The sequence below is a fragment of the Penicillium hordei genome (genome assembly GCF_028827395.1).
Source record: "Penicillium hordei strain IBT 12815 chromosome Unknown utg000001l_segment0_segment0, whole genome shotgun sequence".
Taxonomy (NCBI): Eukaryota; Fungi; Ascomycota; class Eurotiomycetes; order Eurotiales; family Aspergillaceae; genus Penicillium; species Penicillium hordei.
This window is the reverse complement of record NW_026623142.1, coordinates 8,644,225-8,663,424: the sequence shown is the minus strand read 5'-3', so window position 1 is coordinate 8,663,424 and position 19,200 is coordinate 8,644,225. Positions and strand designations below refer to the sequence as shown.

Sequence of the window (19,200 nt, the reverse complement as noted above, 5' to 3'; positions counted from 1 at the left end):
TAATAATATATTCTCGCGTAATATATTCTCACGGCTAATACGGTTCAAGTCCAAGCAAGTTACCGACATTACGCTCTTACCGGAAGATGCAATCAGGAGATGAGGGCCACATATCTATCTCGGAATATGATATTTTGTACTAGCTGTCAGGTCTTTACTACTGAGAAGTGATAGATATTAGTCCCACATTTACTGGGACTTAATTAAAGCCGTTCTTATTCCACCTTAGAAGCTTTGAAGATAAACCCCCCCAATATGTTATCGTGCCAAGCTTGTCCAACTTCTGCCAAAATAAATACTCGCGCGTGGAACACACGTGGACACACGTGGACCATGGAGTAAATGACGAACGCTCCACACGTCTTAGCGTCAAAACACGGAGAATTAAATGCATTGCGTGTCATTTGCTTTTTAACCTTACGTACGTTATATATTCTGCTCTCCTTTTGAATGAATATTTCACTGGTTTAATATCTCTTTATCTTGCGACTAAATCGAATCAAGACCTTTAAGAGCGACCTTCGGAGATTTCTTAAAAAAGAGGGCAAAGATCGAGAAAAAGTGAAGGTACAAACTACATGTATATTGCTGATGAATCCTTTCCCTATACATAGTATAACATTATTATATGTATTTACAAAGTAGTATATTCTAGGAAACATTGAATTGTCTTTATCTGATTCCGAGATCAAGTGGGACCACACACGCCACACCAACCCGAGTACGAAATACTTGGGATGACGACGCCTGGGGCTGGTGGCGTTGTAGTTCGCTTCCAGATCTTGAAGGTACTCCGTTACTCTGTATGTTCATACGTACAAACTACTTTGTACACTCGATGGTGGATGCGTAATTTCCAGCCACTAGATAACCACCGTCGGTTTACAGAGTACCCATCTCGGCAGATACTTTCGTCGTTGGTTGGCGCAGACGCGCAGTTGAAGGGATTTTGACCCACGGGGAGCTTGCAGACCACGATATTTCTATAGAAATCCGTCGGCTACCGAATCACCATACGCGTACAAAGTTCCACTGTTCCTGTCGCCAAGACCGAGTGGTTCCTTCCACCAAGAAGTCTACCAGCTAGACGGGGAATCGACGTCAAAGCAGGATGTAAAATAAATCCATGGTGCCGCGGCCGTCGCCGACAGAAAAGACTCCTACTGTCTTCTTGCTCGAAGTCTTTGTTTTGTCCACGATGCGCCAATGTTCTTGCGGACTTCTTCTGGCGTGCTTCGCCTGAGCTCCTGGCTTCGCAATGATCGTCTGCATATCCGCTTTCCCCTCCAATGGATTGCCTTGATCCTCGCTGTGATTGGGGGCCTCATTGTATTCTATGTGTTTGCCGTCCCTCAACTTCTCAGATTCCGGTTCCGTGCCGACTTAAGCTGGTATGATCTAGGAGCTCAAGGGTTTGGTCCAGACCGAAGTTTCATCTCCTTCCATCAAGAATCCCCCATTGTTGAAGTCACCCCGCCTGATGCAAAATGCGATGACCGGTACACATTCCTTGCGCCTCGGGGCGATTCAATTGCCCATCCCGGTCCGATGATCCTAAATCCCGCTGGGGAGCTTGTGTGGACAAAATGGAACGGGGGGACGACACAAGACTTCAAAATGCAGCGATACAAGGGTGAAGACTACCTCACTTATTGGCAAGGAGACACAGCTGACGGTTATGGACGAGGGTCATGGTACATGGTAAGGTTATATATTGAGCTAGCTTACCATGATTATGGTTCACTAATTACCTTGCCCGATCACAGCTCGATTCAACCTATACACAGAAGTACGTTGTGTCTCCAATCGGCATATATGATGGCGATCTCCATGACTTCCAAATCACTCCCAATGATACCGCAATTTTGCTAATTTACGACCCTATCCCGATGGATTTGAGCTCTATCGGCGGACCAGAGCTGGGATGGATGTATGATGGAATGTTCCAGGAAATCAATTTCGAAACCGGAGAACTGCTATTCCAATGGCGCGTATCCAATTTTTACGACCCAGGTGATAGTTATTATCCGATTGGAGATGCCGGTCAGGGACGCACCTCCGGGTATGACCACTCGCATATCAACAGTGTGGACAAGGATGATCAGGGCCGGTACCTGGTTTCAATGCGCCACCTCCATACTGTTGCATGTATAGATGGCACCACTGGTGATGTCCTCTGGTCACTGGGAGGGAAACGGAACACCTTTGCCGATGCTTCGGATGGAGCTGCCACCGAGTTCTCATGGCAGCATGACGCTCGCTGGCAAGGACCCAACCGCCTCAGCTTATTCGACAATGCAGCCTACAATAACGAGAACCTCTCCGCGGTGAGCCGTGGGATGATCGTTGATCTGGATACGGAAGAACAGCAAGCAACATTACTGCAATCCTTCCACCATCCGCACGACATAATGGCCGTTTCGCAAGGGAACGTGCAAGTACTCGGCACAGGGAACGTTCTCGTGGGCTGGGGTCACTCTGCAGCCTTCACCGAGTTCTCCCCAGAGGGCGATGTTGTATGCGACGTGCACTTTGGAGCCTCTGCTTTCTTCACATTTGGTCGTGTCGTCTCCTACCGAGTGTTCAAATTTGACTGGGTTGGTAATCCTCTGACAATCCCCGACACTGCCGTGACACCAGAGAGTGTCTTTGTTAGTTGGAACGGTGCCACCGAGGTAGCGGAATGGCGAGTTGAGGCATGGGACGGTGAAGACCTCAGAAACATGACCTTCACGGCTGTGGACCAGGTCCCTCGCGAAGGGTTTGAAACTGAAATCCCACTCACCTCCAATATTGATTCATTATTCCGCCTGCGTGCAATCAAGTCCAACGGAGAGAGTCTCGGTGTAACGCAACTACTCCAACGACTACCAGCATCATCGTCGGAAGGCTCTTTCATGCCAACCCATGGGCCTTGGCGGCCATTGTGCTTGTGGTGCTTGGTTGCCTTATTTGCGGCGTGCGTTTTGCTATTCACCGTCGACTTCGCCAAGGACTCGGCTCTAGTGGCCTCTATCAATTAGTGTCGCACAAGGATGAAAACGAGGGCCATGATCGGCATGATTGCCTACTAGTATAGGACGCCGGCGTCCTAGGCGTATAATTCTATTTGCTTGTATATAACTTGGTCTGCACATATTTAGAAATTAATTCCTATACATTTCATGAACTCAATGAGATGAATTTGTAATCGGTATTAATCACGGCCGACAACTTGCGCGGCTTAGCAAACTGGGCCAGATATGCAAAAGTCTGGTTTCAACTTTTTTTGATACTCGTTTGGCTCTCAGGCGTGAAAGAAGCACCTTTCATGACAGTGAGAAGACAGTGCCAGGGGTGGGGTCGGAGGATAATATTGCGAGATACGAATCCCTGCACATTATTGCTGATAATGGACCTCGGTGAATTATATACACAGTGCAATAGAGGGGAAAAGTAAACATATTTTATCTTAGTCTCAATCAAGTATTTCTTAGACGAATTTGAAAAGATCTTTCTGGCTGACATCCCATGGAATAAAACCATGCATGTGTATAAGGTCAAGATGGAAAACCACTAGGAGGATTCAAGTAATTACTTGTATGATGGGAAGCTGTGGGATATCATCAACCTCGTTCTCGGTCGATCGACAGATAGTGGTCACTGAACAGGATCGTTGGGCAACTTGATAGGAACATCTCACTTCGTTTCAATCTCTCACTTCGTTTCAATCAGACAGCGATGCCCCTTTGGTGCCATCAAGAAGAAGGATTGCATTTCCATGTCCTTTGCGCTCATCCCCTCTTTGTCGGATCGTTGAGCATTTGGGAATTCTCGGAAAAACAGGACTGATCCTAAGCGAAGCTCCATACGGGCCAGGTGCATTCCGATACAGACTACACGTATATGGTGTAAGCCGATGTGATTCCCAAGGTAATCCAGGTTATTTTTGACCTACTGCGTGATCCACCACCAAATGGAATGGAGATATCCTTCATTTCCTTGGTCGGGTTCTCCCATCTCTCGGGGTTGAACCTGCATTCTGTTAATGTGCCTCTTTTGTGTGGGGAATGCTTCTTACGTGTATGGGTCGGGGAAGATTGTAGGATCCCTATGTAGACTATAAGACTGCGTCGACACCGTCGCTCCACTCGGAAGGAAGTATCCATTGAAACTAGCCCCTTCCGAAGGCACAGAACGAGGAAGACCAAAAGGAACAGCCGTGTGAATCCGAAGGGCCTCACTGGTGACCATGTTTAGATACGGCAGATTCCGAATATCATTGTCATGAATCGGCTCAGATAATGCTGACACCTCGGCGACCAGCTTGTCTCGAATTCGTCTGTTTCCACAGACAGCGTAGGTAAGGTAGGTCAAAGTAACAGCAGTGGTATCACTTCCTGCAACTATGTACCCCTGAGCCTCTTTCTGGATTTCGTCATCAGTAAGGCCGCCTTTCTCGGTGTCGAATAGCTTGGTAAACAGTGTCTTCTTCGGGTTGGAGGGATTTTCCGTGAGTATTTTCTTGTATCGCTCGATGGACTGTGTTGCATATATGCGCATTCGCTTCCCAATTGCTACAGTGCGCTTAAGAACTGGCAAAGGCAGATATTTGCCGAAGAGAACCAGGTTGGGGAATGTTGTTCGAATCGGTTGGAATGCTGAAACTCCTTCCAGATCTAAAGTGTATTGAGATTTCTGTTTTGGTATTAGAACTGATTTTGAAGTTTGGCACTTTTGAATACACGTATTACTTGCCTCGCCAGCTTCTAGCATCCGGAAAGATTCTCCAAAGCTAAGTTCGCCAATAATGTCGGTGGCCATGAACAGCCACCACTTGAATATGTCGGTGGCACCACTGGTCTGTGTCTCTTCTGCCATTTTGCCGATCGTCATTTTTACCCGACCTGTAATTAACTCTTCATGCTGATGCAGTGAGGTGTCGGAGATTGGTGATGCTAGTAGACGGCGGCGGGCAGAATGGAAATACGGATCGGTAGTCGAGAAGACGGTTTCTATGTTGTTTGGTACGAGCGTGCGATACCAAGGGGACTTGAGGAAGCGTGAGTTAGTCTTATGTATTTCTTTCACAGCATCGACACTGCAGATATCGACTCTGTTAGGGCCAGTTCGAACGATTGGACCTTGATATTTCACATGTCAATACTCGATATTCCCAACCTTAGAAAGGATTAAAGGCCGTTGTAAGTTATTACCATAGATCTCATGCAGCTTATGAACATAGTTTGGGGCCTTCCCGGCGAACCAATAATGTATGTAAACAAGATCGGTCCATTTAGAGATAGCCGGACCTGGGATCCGCGCGAGTGGACTGGACAGACGGTTATAGACGAAGTGCTACACCTAAGTCAGCCTGAATAGCCCGAAAATTCTCCGGTAAGGAGAAATCATACAAGACACAGTACTCCAAGAATGGAGGCTAAAATTGCGGGAAGATGGCTGACAGACTCCATAGTTGTGATTTGTTGAATATTCCACATGAGTCTGTCTCTTCACATTGCCAGATTAACATGGTATTTATATTCAGCAATACAATCACTGGACTTGGCCTACCTTGTTAAACCCACAGTCAAATCAGCCCGGTGCTTTTGTTGTCCGAGGGCCGACAAATATCGCAGCGCGGACGGGCATTCGGGGCTTGTTCCAAGAATCACCGAGGAAGGTGATCGGCATTGGAGATGAGCGCCTACATACTACTACTTCTCCGATATTGTGCAGCTGCAGGATAAATTGATGCTTTTAGAATGATTGCATTGACGCCGACCTGTGCGGGCACCAATGTCGTATAAAGAATTGAGGGATTTTCGTTGGCGGACCCTGTCATACATTCTAGATTAGGGGGCACTCTAGAAGGTGTTTCCCACATCGATGTCCTTATTTTGGTATGTCAATCGTATTGCCAGGTCCAGCATTGGCCACTTAGTAGCCGTCCTCAAGCGAAAATCGGCCTTGTAGGGAGTGGGACAATAAAGTACATACGTAGGGTGTTTATACCCGTTAAATTCCATGGTCAGACAGAATCCGTCAAAAGCCGTCAAAAGCCGACCAGCCTTCTGCATAAGCGTTGTATATGATCTCCTTTTGAGATGTAAGGAAATGAGGGAGCGTTTCGATTAGGCACCATGCATTCGAATGATAATGTGAGGGGTTAGGAGGGAATGTTAAATAACCTCAAGCTTTTCGTCATTTAATAATTCGGGAAAGGTTTATTTTGCAATACACCCCATAAGCACAGCATAGATCTAATTCTCGATTATTTGAAATGTTCTCTAAACTACGCTTCGGATCTCGGGCTTCGTCTAATGCCGAGAGAGATCCTAGACAAACCATTTATAGCAATCGGCCCACATTACGGCAGCAGGTTCCAGTCTGTTTTGAGAAACTTAATGGGCGAAGTACCCCCACTGCTGTGGGTGACTTGGTTTATGGCCTCGCCTAAGGTTCATTTGGCAATTACACTGGGGTGCCTATCGCGCTCGCGCAAAAGGCGCTGGTGAGTTTGGCCATTCGATAGACATCGGTCACCTTAACATCAACAACGCTTAATCATCGGCCTCGGACTTTCCAGGAGAGTGCCAGCTTCTCATCCTTCGATCTAGCCCTTGTGGACGAGCATGATGCAAAACTAGGCTTGCAGCTTATGCAAACTGTGGATGTTGGCTACCGTGCTAGTTAGATTAGCCCCATCCGCCCGGTCACTGTGTCGAGAATCCCTCAGCTACACCATACGCTTGTCAGCTTCTTCAAGGGAACGCATATCAGCAAGCTGGTAGTGAGTTTTCAGAAACGCCACGCACTCATGCGGTGGTACCGGCAGCACCGACAGTCGCCTTTCATTGGTGGGCTCTGTGGGTTTGGGACGGTCTCTCGTACAGTATATGTGCGGCCGAGGTGCTCGAGAGATATTAGTATAATCCCATCATGGTGTTAGGGCACCAGAGGCTCAGGCGCTCGTTGGGGTATTGGCTAAGCGCCGGGTATACCTCTTCCCACAAGCCTGTGAGCTCTGTAGCCATCAGCAGGCCCTGCACGCCACTGGGCAAGAATCCGCCATTAGGCCAATGGAAAGTATTGTCCATCGTGCCGTATGAAATCAAGACATCTCATTCGACAAAATATCGCTGGAGGGCGGGCGCGATGGATTAGTCGCCAAAGTCCACGGTATATGGGATCTGCACCAAGCCACCAAGATTTCACTGGACTTATTCGTGACAGCTACCTCCACCCAATTAGGCCTCAGCCTTGCGGTACACCGCGGGGATGGGCCTTCTAAGTGCCGTAGTGCCGCTGGTATAGTAATACGCGTATGTCGCATCATTCATGCGTTCAAGGACGCATTGCGACACGATAAGGACAAAGATAACTAGGAGTAAACAATGATTCAGAAGGGCAGTAATCGGACCCAACGCGAATTCGTCACGACGTTGACACGGCTGCGCAGAAAGTGCGCACTGCTTTTGGCCCCGAGCAATTTGGGTGTCGGGTGAGTACTCTGCGGCTTTTTTTCAGCGGTCATCTATGACACAGTAACAATGATGCTTCTGATGGACTTGACGGCGGTCAATGCAACTCGCGCTGTGTCACAGTTAGACCCGCTGTTGCGCTTGGCGACAGCCATTGACCCCCACGGCGAGCCGGCTCTGTGATGAATGCGGTCAAGACATTGAGATGAACAGTATGTAGAAAGGAAAGGGAAATGAAGGGAATGAAAGGAATGAAAACATTAAAATAAACAAACATGACTGTGAAATATATAGGGTACTAAATATTTTCTTGATAGAATTCACAAGGAACGCCGAAAGAAAGTTCGACAAGCCCATTTCGTATATGCAGATACATGAACACATGTCATGTAGACAGAAGAACATCATCAAATGCATCACAATCATCCAAGAGGTGTATTTTCGGGATAAAAAGGTCCAGCCGTGACAGAATGCAAGAAAGAGGGATTGCCATGATAGAGTTTTGCGTGTAGATATTCCCTTAAGAATGAGCATAGGTCAAGTGTAATCAAAAGGGGGGAGAGTAGGTAGAATGCAAACGCATGGTATGGAATATGAGAATGGAGACAGAAAACCCGGGCAGGCAAGGATGGCCGTGTTGGGTTGTCAACGGTCAAAGATTCGTTACTTAGTGTCGAACCATCCACCGTTTTCCCATTCCCCATTAGGTGTGTATGTGGCTGCTTGTCGGGCGGACGGATCGCAGAGACCGCTCAATAGAACGTTCAAACGAGCAAAATTGATAGGTTTCATGACCCAACCATCAAATCCAGTATCGACGTAGCTTTCGTGGTCTTTTTCAACTAATGATGCAGAGACGGCAAAGATAGGCACTCGGTCATTGTGTATAGCTTTGTCAGAGAGCGCTTCCTTGGGTTTCTTAGATTCAAATTCGCGAATCGCCCGAGTGGCTGCCATTCCATCGAGGATCGGCATCTGGGAGACGTTAATGGAGGCGAAGAGGATGGAGAAAGCGTTTTCAAAATACCTGAATATCCATCAACACCACATCAAAAGAGTTGGTAGCAGAGGCAAAAGAAATTGTGCAGGCTTCACCATTGCTAGTCAACTCAACGGTGTGACCAAGTCTGCTCAACCGCTTTTGTATAATCTTGCTATTGATTGGGTCGTCCTCGGCGACAAGAACATTGAGTGGGTCGTAGTCTGTTGTTGAAGCTACAGTGATTGGCGGGGCAGAGGATGCTGGCCCAGAGGAGGGAGCTTGTGATATTTCTGCGATTGATGAAACTCGTGGGAAGTATGAGTGATCTTCCTTGGTAGCCTCGATTTGTGGTGATATGAGACTGGTGCAATGTTGTGACATTCGTAGAGCACCCATCGGGACTCCCGAGTCAGTAATATTCTCCAGGCCTTGGGAAGGGGGAGTCACAAGTGGCCGTGAGGTGAGCGGCGCGGTATGGGTGATGGTAGATAGAGTTGACGTGAGATCCTGTGTGGCCAATGATCGCTTTAGAGTAGATGGTGATGCAAGGGGAGGATGCGCATAAATGCTGCTGGCGTTGGCAGGACTCGAAGAAAGGTTCAACCGTCCCAGATCCGAATCTTGGCTAGTGCTTCTCTTGCGGGTGTGTTCTTGCATGGCACTGATCAGTCGATCGGCGTGACTTCTCCCACTGCGCTCACTATGTCCGCTGCGGAAACTGGTACCACTGCGAAGGCTTTCAGAACTTGGTCGTCTGGAATCACGAGATTCATGTGCTGCAGGAACTAGTGTAAACTCCTTGTCTGAAAGCATAGGCGTCGCAGGAACGACAAGGCTCGGAGGAGGAATTCCATCTGCATCTCCGTCCACGGTTGTCCCCTCCGGCAATCGGAAATGCACTATAATCTTGAAATGACTGCCTTTCCCTTCTTCTGATCTGACACCGAGCTGACCATGCATGTTATGGACGATCCTTGCTGCAAGAGCAAGGCCAAGACCCAATACACGTTTTTGCGGTGGGTTCCACGTGTGCTCTTCTTCTTCCTCGGGGTAGTAAGTATCATCGGTCGACACTTGTTCGAGCTCGTGAAAGAGCTTCTCCAATTTGTTGTGCGACATGCCCATCCCCGTATCAACAACCACCATCTCCACGCCAACGTGGCCTGGAATCGCCTGATTGGTAGAGCGCCACATTTCTGCCGTAACCGCGCCGGACTTGGTATGCTGAATGGCATTTGAGATTAAGTTCGAAAAGACTTGCCGCACACGACGTTGGTCGCCGAGAACTGATTCAGGAATACCAGGATGTACTGAAACAGTGTATGATATGTTCTTCCGCCTGGCATCGCCAGACAGCATGTCAGCTGCTTCTCTAAAAGTTGACTCAAGGTTGAAGGTCTCATCTTTAATGAGGTCCTGTCCTTTTTCGGTATTTGTCAAGTCAAGGAGATCGTTAATCACGTAAATGAGTGACTTGGAAGCTGAATGGGATTTGGTCAAACTCTCTCTGGTTTCATCGTCCAGAGCACCCTCAAGTGCGATCTCCAGATAGTTAACTATGGCATTCAAAGGGGTCCTAACTTCATGTGCAGAGTTTGCCAAAAGTAGTTGAGTGAGTTGCGAGGTTTGCATAGCGGCCTCCTTCTGCCTCCAAACTTTGATAAATTTACCGTAAACCACTGTTGAGGTATGTCAGCTTTGAAACAATTGAGGCAACTTATTCAGGGTGTCCCAAGAAGATAGCTTACAGCACAAGACCGCCGCCATCTCCACGTCCGTCTCCGTCCACTCTCTACTTTGCGATAGAACTGTCTCCCGCCACGCTGTGAAACTTTCGCGGGGTTCTAGATATCCCGCAGTCTGCTTTCGCTTTTCAATTTCGTAAGGATTACCGGCCCATTTAATCTCTGTGAGCTGTCCACGGCGGAAGAATGCGATAAAGTCACTACCTCTCGTGGAAAGCGGGACATATAGTAGGCCCGAGATTGCCTTCAATCCCGGGGCGTAATGCAAATCAGGGAAATCCTTGACGATATCGTGCGAGGCAAGCACTGAATCCAAATGCCGTACGCGAAGGAACTCTAGCAATGCAAGAACCTCTTGGGAGTTATTGTTATCGCCAAGTATTTTTGTTTCATCGCGAATCGATAACACGCCGTAATCTGCATCGAATAGTTGTAACAGATCATCCGAGGATGCAATAATATACCCTGATGGGTTGGCCTCGGTTGGGACGGTATTAATTAGTTTTCGGGCCTGAAGGCGAGAGGCATATGAAAGCCGCTCTATGTTTCGAGATACAGTGTCGCCGAGGAGCCGGCACATTTTGCGTATTGGGAATGACACGCGCATACCGACATTTCCGTAGCTATGGCAGGAGATCAATCCCCATAGATCATTGAAAGCGTTGACGCTTATTGACATTGAGGACCGGACTTTCATGTGTGCCAAATATTTCACGTGAATTGGGGACATCGCACGAAGATAGGCGTGAGTCATGTCCAACGGAGATTCCAGATCCTCCAAGGTCCGACAGACAAGTCGAGAAGTCACTTGGTCGCGATCGTATAGGAGCCGGACCTTGTTTATTTTATATAGTTCTCGGGCTTGCGCGGGGATATCGGATGCAGGGAAATGGAGACCCTTGTAGAGATCAATAGTGGTGTTAGGATCGACTAACTCGGCAACAACCATGCCGTTCCAGCTACTATCGAACTGATAGATCAAGACCCGGTGAAAGCCAGTCAGTTCCTTGACCAATCCCGCAGTTGTGTTGAGCAGCTGATCTAGATTATTCGTCCGCCCCAACTGCTCCTGCATCTGCGTTAAGATACTAAAAACTTCCATCGACGATGCCTCGCCCTTCCTACGGCGGGCACTCCTAAGAACGCGGAGAGGCTGGCTGATGTTGATCGTGCTCGCAGCGAGCTGATCTGGTGTTGGAACAATGCCTAGGGTGTCTGTTGGAACTGCCGGAGTGGCAAGGCCCTCAACATTCAATGGGTTCACTCTGTCATCCTCAAGCTCGAACTCGCAGATAATCAAATCCTTTTGTGTCTGAGAGACATGGGTGGCGCACCAGAATTTGCACGGCGTCCCATCAGCTGTGCGAATGGACATGTTGAAAACCTCCGGTCCGTTGACCGATGGGTCGTGTGCATCGTCACGAACAAAGTCAACGTGATCCAGCAGTGTGTCCGCCTGGTCCTCACTCAAAATATCACAGAAGTTTTGTAACTCGAACAGTTGCTTGGGCGAATAACCTAAGAAGTCCGCCGAGTTCTCGCTCACAATGCGAACCACAAGCTGATTTGGCAATTCTTCACGAAGGGCGATCATTAAGCCAAAACTTTGAATCGCCCCGGGGATGCGAATGGGCTCGTCCTCGCAGTATTGAAATGCTTCTCCGTCTCGTCCTGTGATGACAGCATGACCACTTTCCGTCATAATATGTTTGAACCGGGCAGTGACATGGGCATCATCTTCAGCATTCCTAGTTAGAGGTGCGGTGGAGCCGCTTCCGGAGTGGTTCTCGCTTGGGCCAGGTTTAGCGTAAATTTCGGGGTGTTGAACAACCTCCGATACCAAAGAATGCGTTGCAAGTTCGGTTTCGTCATCTATAGCATGTGTCTCATGGCGTGGGATGTTGGTGGGGATGGTAGGTTCGGCATGCTCGGGGTCGGGGTGGTGAAAGTGGTCGGAAGCAAGCTGCGAGTGCAATTGGTTCCACGTCCGTTCATCGATGAATGGATACTGTCGTGCCCCTTCTCGGGTTGGCGATATTGTGTTCCGGGAGTGCACTGAAGCCGAATACTGGGGGGTAACGGTGGGATCGACTGAAACAACCGACCTAATAGGGAAAACACGGTCGGCGGGGTCAAAACCAGTGCCTGGTGGCGGCTGAACCTTTGCGGTCGACTGTGAATGATCTCTGGACACTGGCTGTCCTTGCCCTGTCTCTGAGGGATATATCATTTTTGGTGACGCAACACTCTCCGACCTTTCGCGCGGGGACCATAGGCCGATGTCCTGGGGATGTGGGGACGTCATCTCCACTGTTTAGACTATCGGAATGAGCGTAGCGCGCCTGCACGGCCGCTTAGCAGTGGGCTACTAATCTCGAATGCGAATATGAGAGTGAATCGACCCCGCGACGAGATGGTTGGGCGTTCTAAGGTTGTGTGGAGGGAGCAAAGGATATATATCATTGAGGCTGGCGACGAACATATTAAATCTAATTAGGAAGGCGGTACATCATTGGACCTAAAAAATTACCTGCCCGGGTGTGTTTTTTGTGATAAAACTAGGAAAACTTGGAAGATTTTTGGTCCGTGTGCAATGGAAATAAAAATGAAAAATGAAAGGAAAAAGAAACTCCGATAGGGGGAATCGAACCCCCGGCTGCCGTGTGAGAGACGGCGATGTTAGCCACTACACCATATCGGAGGGGGACTGCGAATTACTCTGTTAGGTTTAGTCTCGACCCTTTTAGTTTAGCGCTTTCGTTTTCCATATACTAGTGTTGCATATAGTATGACGCTTTGGCTACCAGGTCCGATCCATAATAGTGATGCCGCTCTCTAGTCATCCTTCTATAAATAGACTTGGGTCAGTACCGCTCACATTGAAATTTCAACTGTAAGAATATCCTCTCTCTGATCACTTCATCTCTTATTCTCAAAAGGTGAATTTTATATCAATAACTACATCCTTCTACCTTCTATAGCTCGCCAGATATCTCTTCAAGCTTAGAATTTTATACACATTCAATTTTAACTCTGTCAAAATAGATATCTGGCAAATTCTGGAGCCGGTGACCTTCATTCTACTATCTATGCTTGTCATATACCATGTAATTGAGGTATGTTGTACCTAGGTAGTTTCGCGAATTCTAATGTCACGATGACTGGTAATAGCTCATACTAGCCTACAACAGCTTCACATATTATCAAAATGGATCAATAAGCTGGAAAGCAAGATAGAATCCTCTGGGAGAGTTTAGCTGGGCCTGAGAAAATCGTCTTTGAAGGCTGTTTGTGTTGGTCGAACTTGTTTAGCCGTGGGAAGATAATTTATTGCTTGCGAGCATTGACCTAGAAGAATATATGGTGGCTTCGATGTCTAGAAATTTAATCGACCTCAGGATAGTACGTTCTTCTAGCTTGAAAGACCGGGGCCTTGCAAGGTATGGACTCTGGGGATGTGGATGGAAGGCCTCGATGTGAAGCTGTAATTTTTATTTTGGAGGGTCACTGGTGATCGTTGTTTCTTTTGACTTCAGCTCTTAAAATAGAGGTCTCTTCTTTCCGTGTGTTTAAATTCTTTGTAGTTTAATTTGACTAGTTGCGGTTTAGCGCTCTTTGTCCTTTTGCGTACCCGTGCGTGGTTCTATATAATCCCTCCTATCACCCCCTCGACTTCTCGCTGTGTTTTGCCCGCCCGCTTTTCCTTTCTTCTCGTCTTTGTCCGTGCTCTGTAGGTGAGCCATTTTTGTTATTGATCTGGATCACCGAGCTCCTAAGCTCTGCCACCCCTTTCCCCGTGTGACTCATCAGCTCTTCTGCAAGCCCGCCACTACTATCTATACTGCCTACCTTCCTTAGCTCCGACGATAGCGCCCGAGATAAGACAGCCTTTTCCTCGCCCTAAACTATTCCGGGATGCTTATGCCTACCTATAGGCCTAGTCCATCGCAGAACCCAACCGGACCCGGACCCAACCCGGGTTTAGGTCGGGTCCTTTTTTGTTTGATTTCGTTTCATATCGATAGCTATCGATAAGAATTTTAAATACTATATATTGTCAGACTAGGATATGGCCCCCCTAGGCCCTAAACAGGAACCGAGGTTTTTGTTATGGTCTAGTGGTAAAATAGGCTGTATTTTTCCCACATATATCAATCTTAAGAAAATCGAAGAGGTGCATTATTATAATATTGAAAGTGAAAATAAGTTAGCATTTTATCTATCTATTTTGGGTAATCCTTAACATAATTATACTAGTGTAGTACTAAAACTAGTACTGCGGTAGTACTGTAGCACTTGGTGCCGCAGCACCATACAATAGCACTAAAATTGCCTTAGTGCTGCGGGACTTGTCAAGCTCTATCTAATAGTAAGTTTAACCGAGCTTATACTTCTTTAAAGTAGACTCCTAACCGCTAGATACGAAGGGAGCTAGCCTAGAACTCTTAGGATCGCGATAACTACTTTTACTCTTCTAGGTGGTTACTTAAATCCTTAAAGGTAGATAATATAAATAACAAACATAGCTAAAGCCCTCTATCCTATAATATAGCGGCTAGTGTTCGGAAAGCGAGTGATAGTGCTCCCGTAAAGCCGCCTCGGAGTTTTTGGAAGAAATTTTGGAAAATTTTAGCTCGGCTTTAATGGTCAGGAGAAATTGGGTCTCACTAGGAGTGATCGTTATTGGATTAGTTGTATTGAAGAAAACTAAAGACGCGTCTAGTAGCGTAGTGGATATTCCTCGTAGGTAGCCTGTTCTTCGCCCAACCGCCTATCCACATTTGTAACATTCTTTTGAACGCTCTGGGCACTTGTTTTTAGAATCTGGGAACGCTGCCCGGGTCTGCTGGACGTTGCCAGCGCGGGAACCGAGGACACCTAGTGTTGTTACGGCCAACATAGAAGAAATATCAGTGTTACCATCCTTTGCTAGTTCACAGTGCTCTCCTAGATTATGGAGGGCCTTGTCGATCTGCTCCGCTGCGCCAGATGCATGAAAGATACGCGCGATAATTGCATGAACCTTGAGAAGCTCGGGGCGCGGAAGATCGTATCTTTGGTCATACCAATTGAATGCAACAGTTCGAGGGAGGTGTAGTCGTAGTCGTGGGCGGTAGTTTTGAATGCGGTATTTGTGGGGCTGGGAGGTCTCTTCGAACGAAAAATCAAACCGGCCAAAGGACCGATGCAGCTCACTCGACATGGTCATCGCATTGGTAGTATCATTGATGTTCTCCCGGTTGAATTTTATCGCCTGGATAGTTGGAAAATGGCGGATAAGGTTTGTCCAGATGATGTCTTCTGCATAGCCTTCAGACTCCGTGCTCCACGATGCAAGGGAAAACGGGATGATGTGCACGCAGTCTGTGTATGTTGAGGGGCTGGTGTTGCTTGCATCAAGAGAATCTTCATCGAAAAGTCCAGTCACAACACATCTGCTGCCATCACGGGCAAGGCACTCTGTCTTGAGGCGAGCTTCTCTTCGCATAGGCCAGGCCGACTCGGAAGCGATATTGTCAATGGAGTCCTCCATTCCGAGACGCGGGGAAATACTTGGGGTCGAGCGCAGCGATCTTAATGGTGCCACTAGGCCGTCGATTAATGACTGAGCATGATCATGCAGTTGTTGGTTGGTCTGAATTGACTGGAGATGGTGGAGGAAATTGACCCTCCCATTTTCCGGGAGGTAGGCGTAGAATGCTCGTAATATCAAAACTGTCTTATCCTTGGGACCGACGGGCTGGTACGCATCAACTTTCTCCATATTGTTAGCGAATCATTCGGCAGCAGATATTGTCAGAGAGAAAGATGCACTTGAAGAGGGAGACGCGATCGATCGGAGCTTAAAGAGTGGATATTCCCATCTTGGTTTAGCTCCCGCTCCAGCTTCCCGCTGTATTTGGGCCAAATTTGACAATGCTTATTAATACATATATAAGATTCACCGCTAGAGTTTCCGCCTTTTGTACCGTACAACATAATATATTCCGCCTAATCTAAACCCACATTTCTTTCTATTTCTGATGCAAGCATGCCACCAGCCGTCGATATTGGGCCATATAGAGATGAAATTATCTCTCTCTCTCAAACAGGTGCCTCTTTAAAAGCTATATGTGACTCTCTTCGCAGTATGCACAGCCTTAATATTAGCCCTCGTACAATCAACAGACGCCTTGAGACTAGACTGCGACATTGCCCATGGACGGGCACCACCCTATACGCCCACGGGCAATTTTACTAAGCAGAATTCCTTGACCTCGTGACCTGCATTATTTATGCATTTTGATTACATATAGATAGCAGTGGCATTGGCATATACAGTAAAACCGGGTTATAACGAACCCGGTTTTAACGAATACCTGGTTTCAACGAATATTTTACCGTGTTTCATTTAATTCGTTATAACCCTGTTTTACTGTAGTGGTGTCTGGCAGGGGTGGCCGGTATACCCCCTCGTACCTGTGCCCAATCCAATGCAATGGACATGTGGGACGGTGACGGTGCAACAAATAGTTATCTCAATTTGATCTCAAAAATTTCTTGATTTATGCGAACGGTCCACAAATATGTCTTTTCACGTGGACTGCGCGCGAATACGCTTGTTGACCCGAAATTTTGGCGGCCTGCAGCGTCCGTGGGCTCAACGGCGTCGCGATTTTGCGACCGCGCCGCAAAAGGAGAAACACCACGTTGCGATTCTCGGCGGTGGTATAACTGGACTTTCAGCAGCAACGGATATACTGTCCAAAGGGGAGCCTTGCCGCATTACCATTCTGGAGAGTCAAGCCAGACTCGGAGGTTGGATTACCTCCGAGTTTGTCGATGTTCCTGGTGGTAAAGTGCTTTTCGAAAAAGGCTGCCGCACCCTCAGGCCCGCAGGAGCAAGTGGACTCGTTACTCTTGCCATGATCCATTACCTTGGCTTGGAAGAAGAGTTGTTGACTTGCAGCAGGGATTCAGCGGCGGCCACGAATCGATATGTCTATTACCCCGACCGTTTGATCCGGGTACCGAGCTCACTTGCGGAACTTCCCAAATTCTTGCTCTGGGAGCCTTTGGCCAAAGGCATCATTCCCGGAATTCTGAACGACGCCCTCAACCCCTATAAATCGGCTGTCAAAGGAAGCGATGCTTCGGTGGCGGATGTCATCTCTGATCGTTTGCACCCGAATCTCGTCAATTTAGTTTCGGCGGTTCTTCATGGCATCTACGCAGGCAATGTTCAGACGCTAGGTTTCAATGCAATTTTTCCTCAGCTTGACTATTACATGAAACAGCACGGTGGTATAGTGCGAGGAATGTTGTATAGCATGAGGAGAGCTTGGTATGATGAGGCCGTGCTACCGTTGCATGACGTTTTGACGATGCAGCAGATAACGCGCGACTGGGAGGCTCGGCGAGATCAGAGAATCAAAGGACATCGTATGGAGGAGAGAACAGCAGCTTTGCAGGCAGCGAAGCGCTCTAGCATTTACAGCTTCAAGAAAGGTATTCAGCAATTACCAGACAAGATGGAGGAAGTGCTACGGAGAGACCCGCAGGTCAGCATCGAAACAGGTTGTTCGGTATCTTCGATACACGTGGATGGAACCCATGGCTGTGGTGGTCTCTTAGTGAAAACTGGTGCGAACGGAGAGACAGAGCGCCGTTTTACTCATGTGATTTCAACAATTCCAAGCACAAATTTAGGAGAACTACTGTGCTCCAACCACATCGACATCGACATGGACGAAGCAAGTCGCGAAATCAAGAAGATATTGCAGCTTAATAGAACTGTTAATGTTATGGTGGTCAACTTATGGTTCGCCGAATTACACCTTCTATCAGTCAAAGGATTTGGGTACCTTATTCCCAAAGACACACCGGCCGGTCAAAATCCGGAATGCGGCCTGGGCGTTATCTTTGACTCTGACGCTTTGCAGGGTCAAGATACAATGCAGGGCACCAAGCTCACTGTCATGCTTGGGGGCTATTACTGGGACAAGTGGCCTGAAAAGCATCTACCATCAGCGTTGGATGGTATCTCGAAAGCTAGAAGCCTGCTGGCCCGCCACCTGGGAATCACCGCAGAGCCCATGGCGACATGCGCAACAATGCGCAGAAATTGCATACCGCAATATGGGACGCATCATCTTAGCCGTATGCGGACCCTCCGCCACGCTTTGCAGGACAAGTATACGGGCAGGCTTATTCTTGCAGGAAGTAGCTACGATGGCGTGGGCGTTAGCGATTGCATCCGCAGCGGAGTCTACGCTTCGCATAGCTTGCACTCAATATTTAAAGCTGGTGGAGAGTTAGGAGTGGGGCTGTACAAGTCACACACAGATCCAGACGATCCTGGGACATTTGTCTCCGTGTCGCAGAAGCATCTTCGGTGGAACTTTCCTTGACCTTGAAACTGGGCCAATAAATTCACTTGGCTGTCATTATTGAACTACATGTAACTTAACTTATCTTCTTGCTACTCTGGCTTGCTGTAGAATCCTGCCCCAATCGATGATGCTTGGAATTGAGATTTGTTTTACAAAGGCAAAATCAGTGATCAATAGGAATAGGAATGCCCGAGGGCACCAGGCCAGAACCACAGACCGAGGATTGAGGGTTGACTGGCAACCTAGCCTTCGTTAAAGTTGTTATTGGTTTGTTGCGTATAAGCACCGCTTCCTCTAACTATTCTGTATGTATTATATACCCCGTAGACTGTATTAGGCTGGTCATTACTTGCTTGGCTTCCCCATCATTTTGGCTAGAGTCTCAGAGGCCTCTCGCGAATATTCGCAAGTGACGACGAAAGTTGCAATCGAGGCGCCAATAGCCACCACCTATTTTCGAAAGGTCGACCATTCCAACGGATTTCACGGATCGTTAGGTATAAACCCGCAGATGTATGGATCTTCCTCAGTCCCCCTGCCCAAATAGCTGTTTCGTAACACCGCTGGCGTCAAGAGAATATCGTCAAACGTAACTCGAAGCAGTGAAGCCACTTGTGGCACAATCCCCGTTTTTATGG

General features: G+C 47.8%; 6 protein-coding genes across 6 annotated transcripts; 3 read left to right on the top strand and 3 right to left on the bottom strand.

Moving 5' to 3' along the window:
- Positions 1-1,206: 1,206 nt before the first annotated feature.
- On the top strand, positions 1,207-3,023 carry N7537_003292 (arylsulfotransferase family protein; the record flags this gene model as incomplete). The annotated part of the gene is made up of 2 exons (XM_056894350.1): positions 1,207-1,701; positions 1,767-3,023. 2 exons carry the CDS (start codon positions 1,207-1,209, stop codon positions 3,021-3,023), a joined length of 1,752 nt encoding a protein of 583 aa, XP_056759345.1.
- Positions 3,024-3,696: 673 nt separating this feature from the next.
- N7537_003291 (cytochrome P450) lies at positions 3,697-5,453 on the bottom strand (the record flags this gene model as incomplete). Its single annotated transcript, XM_056894349.1, has 5 exons — positions 3,697-3,875; positions 3,938-4,014; positions 4,061-5,123; positions 5,196-5,337; positions 5,394-5,453. The coding sequence occupies 5 exons, from the start codon at positions 5,451-5,453 to the stop codon at positions 3,697-3,699; spliced, it is 1,521 nt and encodes a 506-aa protein (XP_056759344.1).
- Positions 5,454-7,376: 1,923 nt separating this feature from the next.
- Positions 7,377-7,621, top strand: N7537_003290 (uncharacterized protein; the record flags this gene model as incomplete). Its single annotated transcript, XM_056894348.1, has 2 exons — positions 7,377-7,483; positions 7,528-7,621. The coding sequence occupies 2 exons, from the start codon at positions 7,377-7,379 to the stop codon at positions 7,619-7,621; spliced, it is 201 nt and encodes a 66-aa protein (XP_056759343.1).
- Positions 7,622-8,126: 505 nt separating this feature from the next.
- fphA (putative sensor histidine kinase/response regulator) lies at positions 8,127-12,495 on the bottom strand (the record flags this gene model as incomplete). Its single annotated transcript, XM_056894347.1, has 3 exons — positions 8,127-8,438; positions 8,491-10,124; positions 10,194-12,495. The coding sequence occupies 3 exons, from the start codon at positions 12,493-12,495 to the stop codon at positions 8,127-8,129; spliced, it is 4,248 nt and encodes a 1,415-aa protein (XP_056759342.1).
- A 2,466-nt stretch (positions 12,496-14,961) lies between these two features.
- On the bottom strand, positions 14,962-15,954 carry N7537_003288 (HNH endonuclease signature motif containing protein; the record flags this gene model as incomplete). The annotated part of the gene is made up of 1 exon (XM_056894346.1): positions 14,962-15,954. One exon carries the CDS (start codon positions 15,952-15,954, stop codon positions 14,962-14,964), a length of 993 nt encoding a protein of 330 aa, XP_056759341.1.
- Positions 15,955-16,756: 802 nt separating this feature from the next.
- On the top strand, positions 16,757-18,580 carry N7537_003287 (protoporphyrinogen/coproporphyrinogen oxidase; the record flags this gene model as incomplete). The annotated part of the gene is made up of 1 exon (XM_056894345.1): positions 16,757-18,580. The coding sequence occupies one exon, from the start codon at positions 16,757-16,759 to the stop codon at positions 18,578-18,580; it is 1,824 nt and encodes a 607-aa protein (XP_056759340.1).
- Positions 18,581-19,200: the final 620 nt, after the last annotated feature.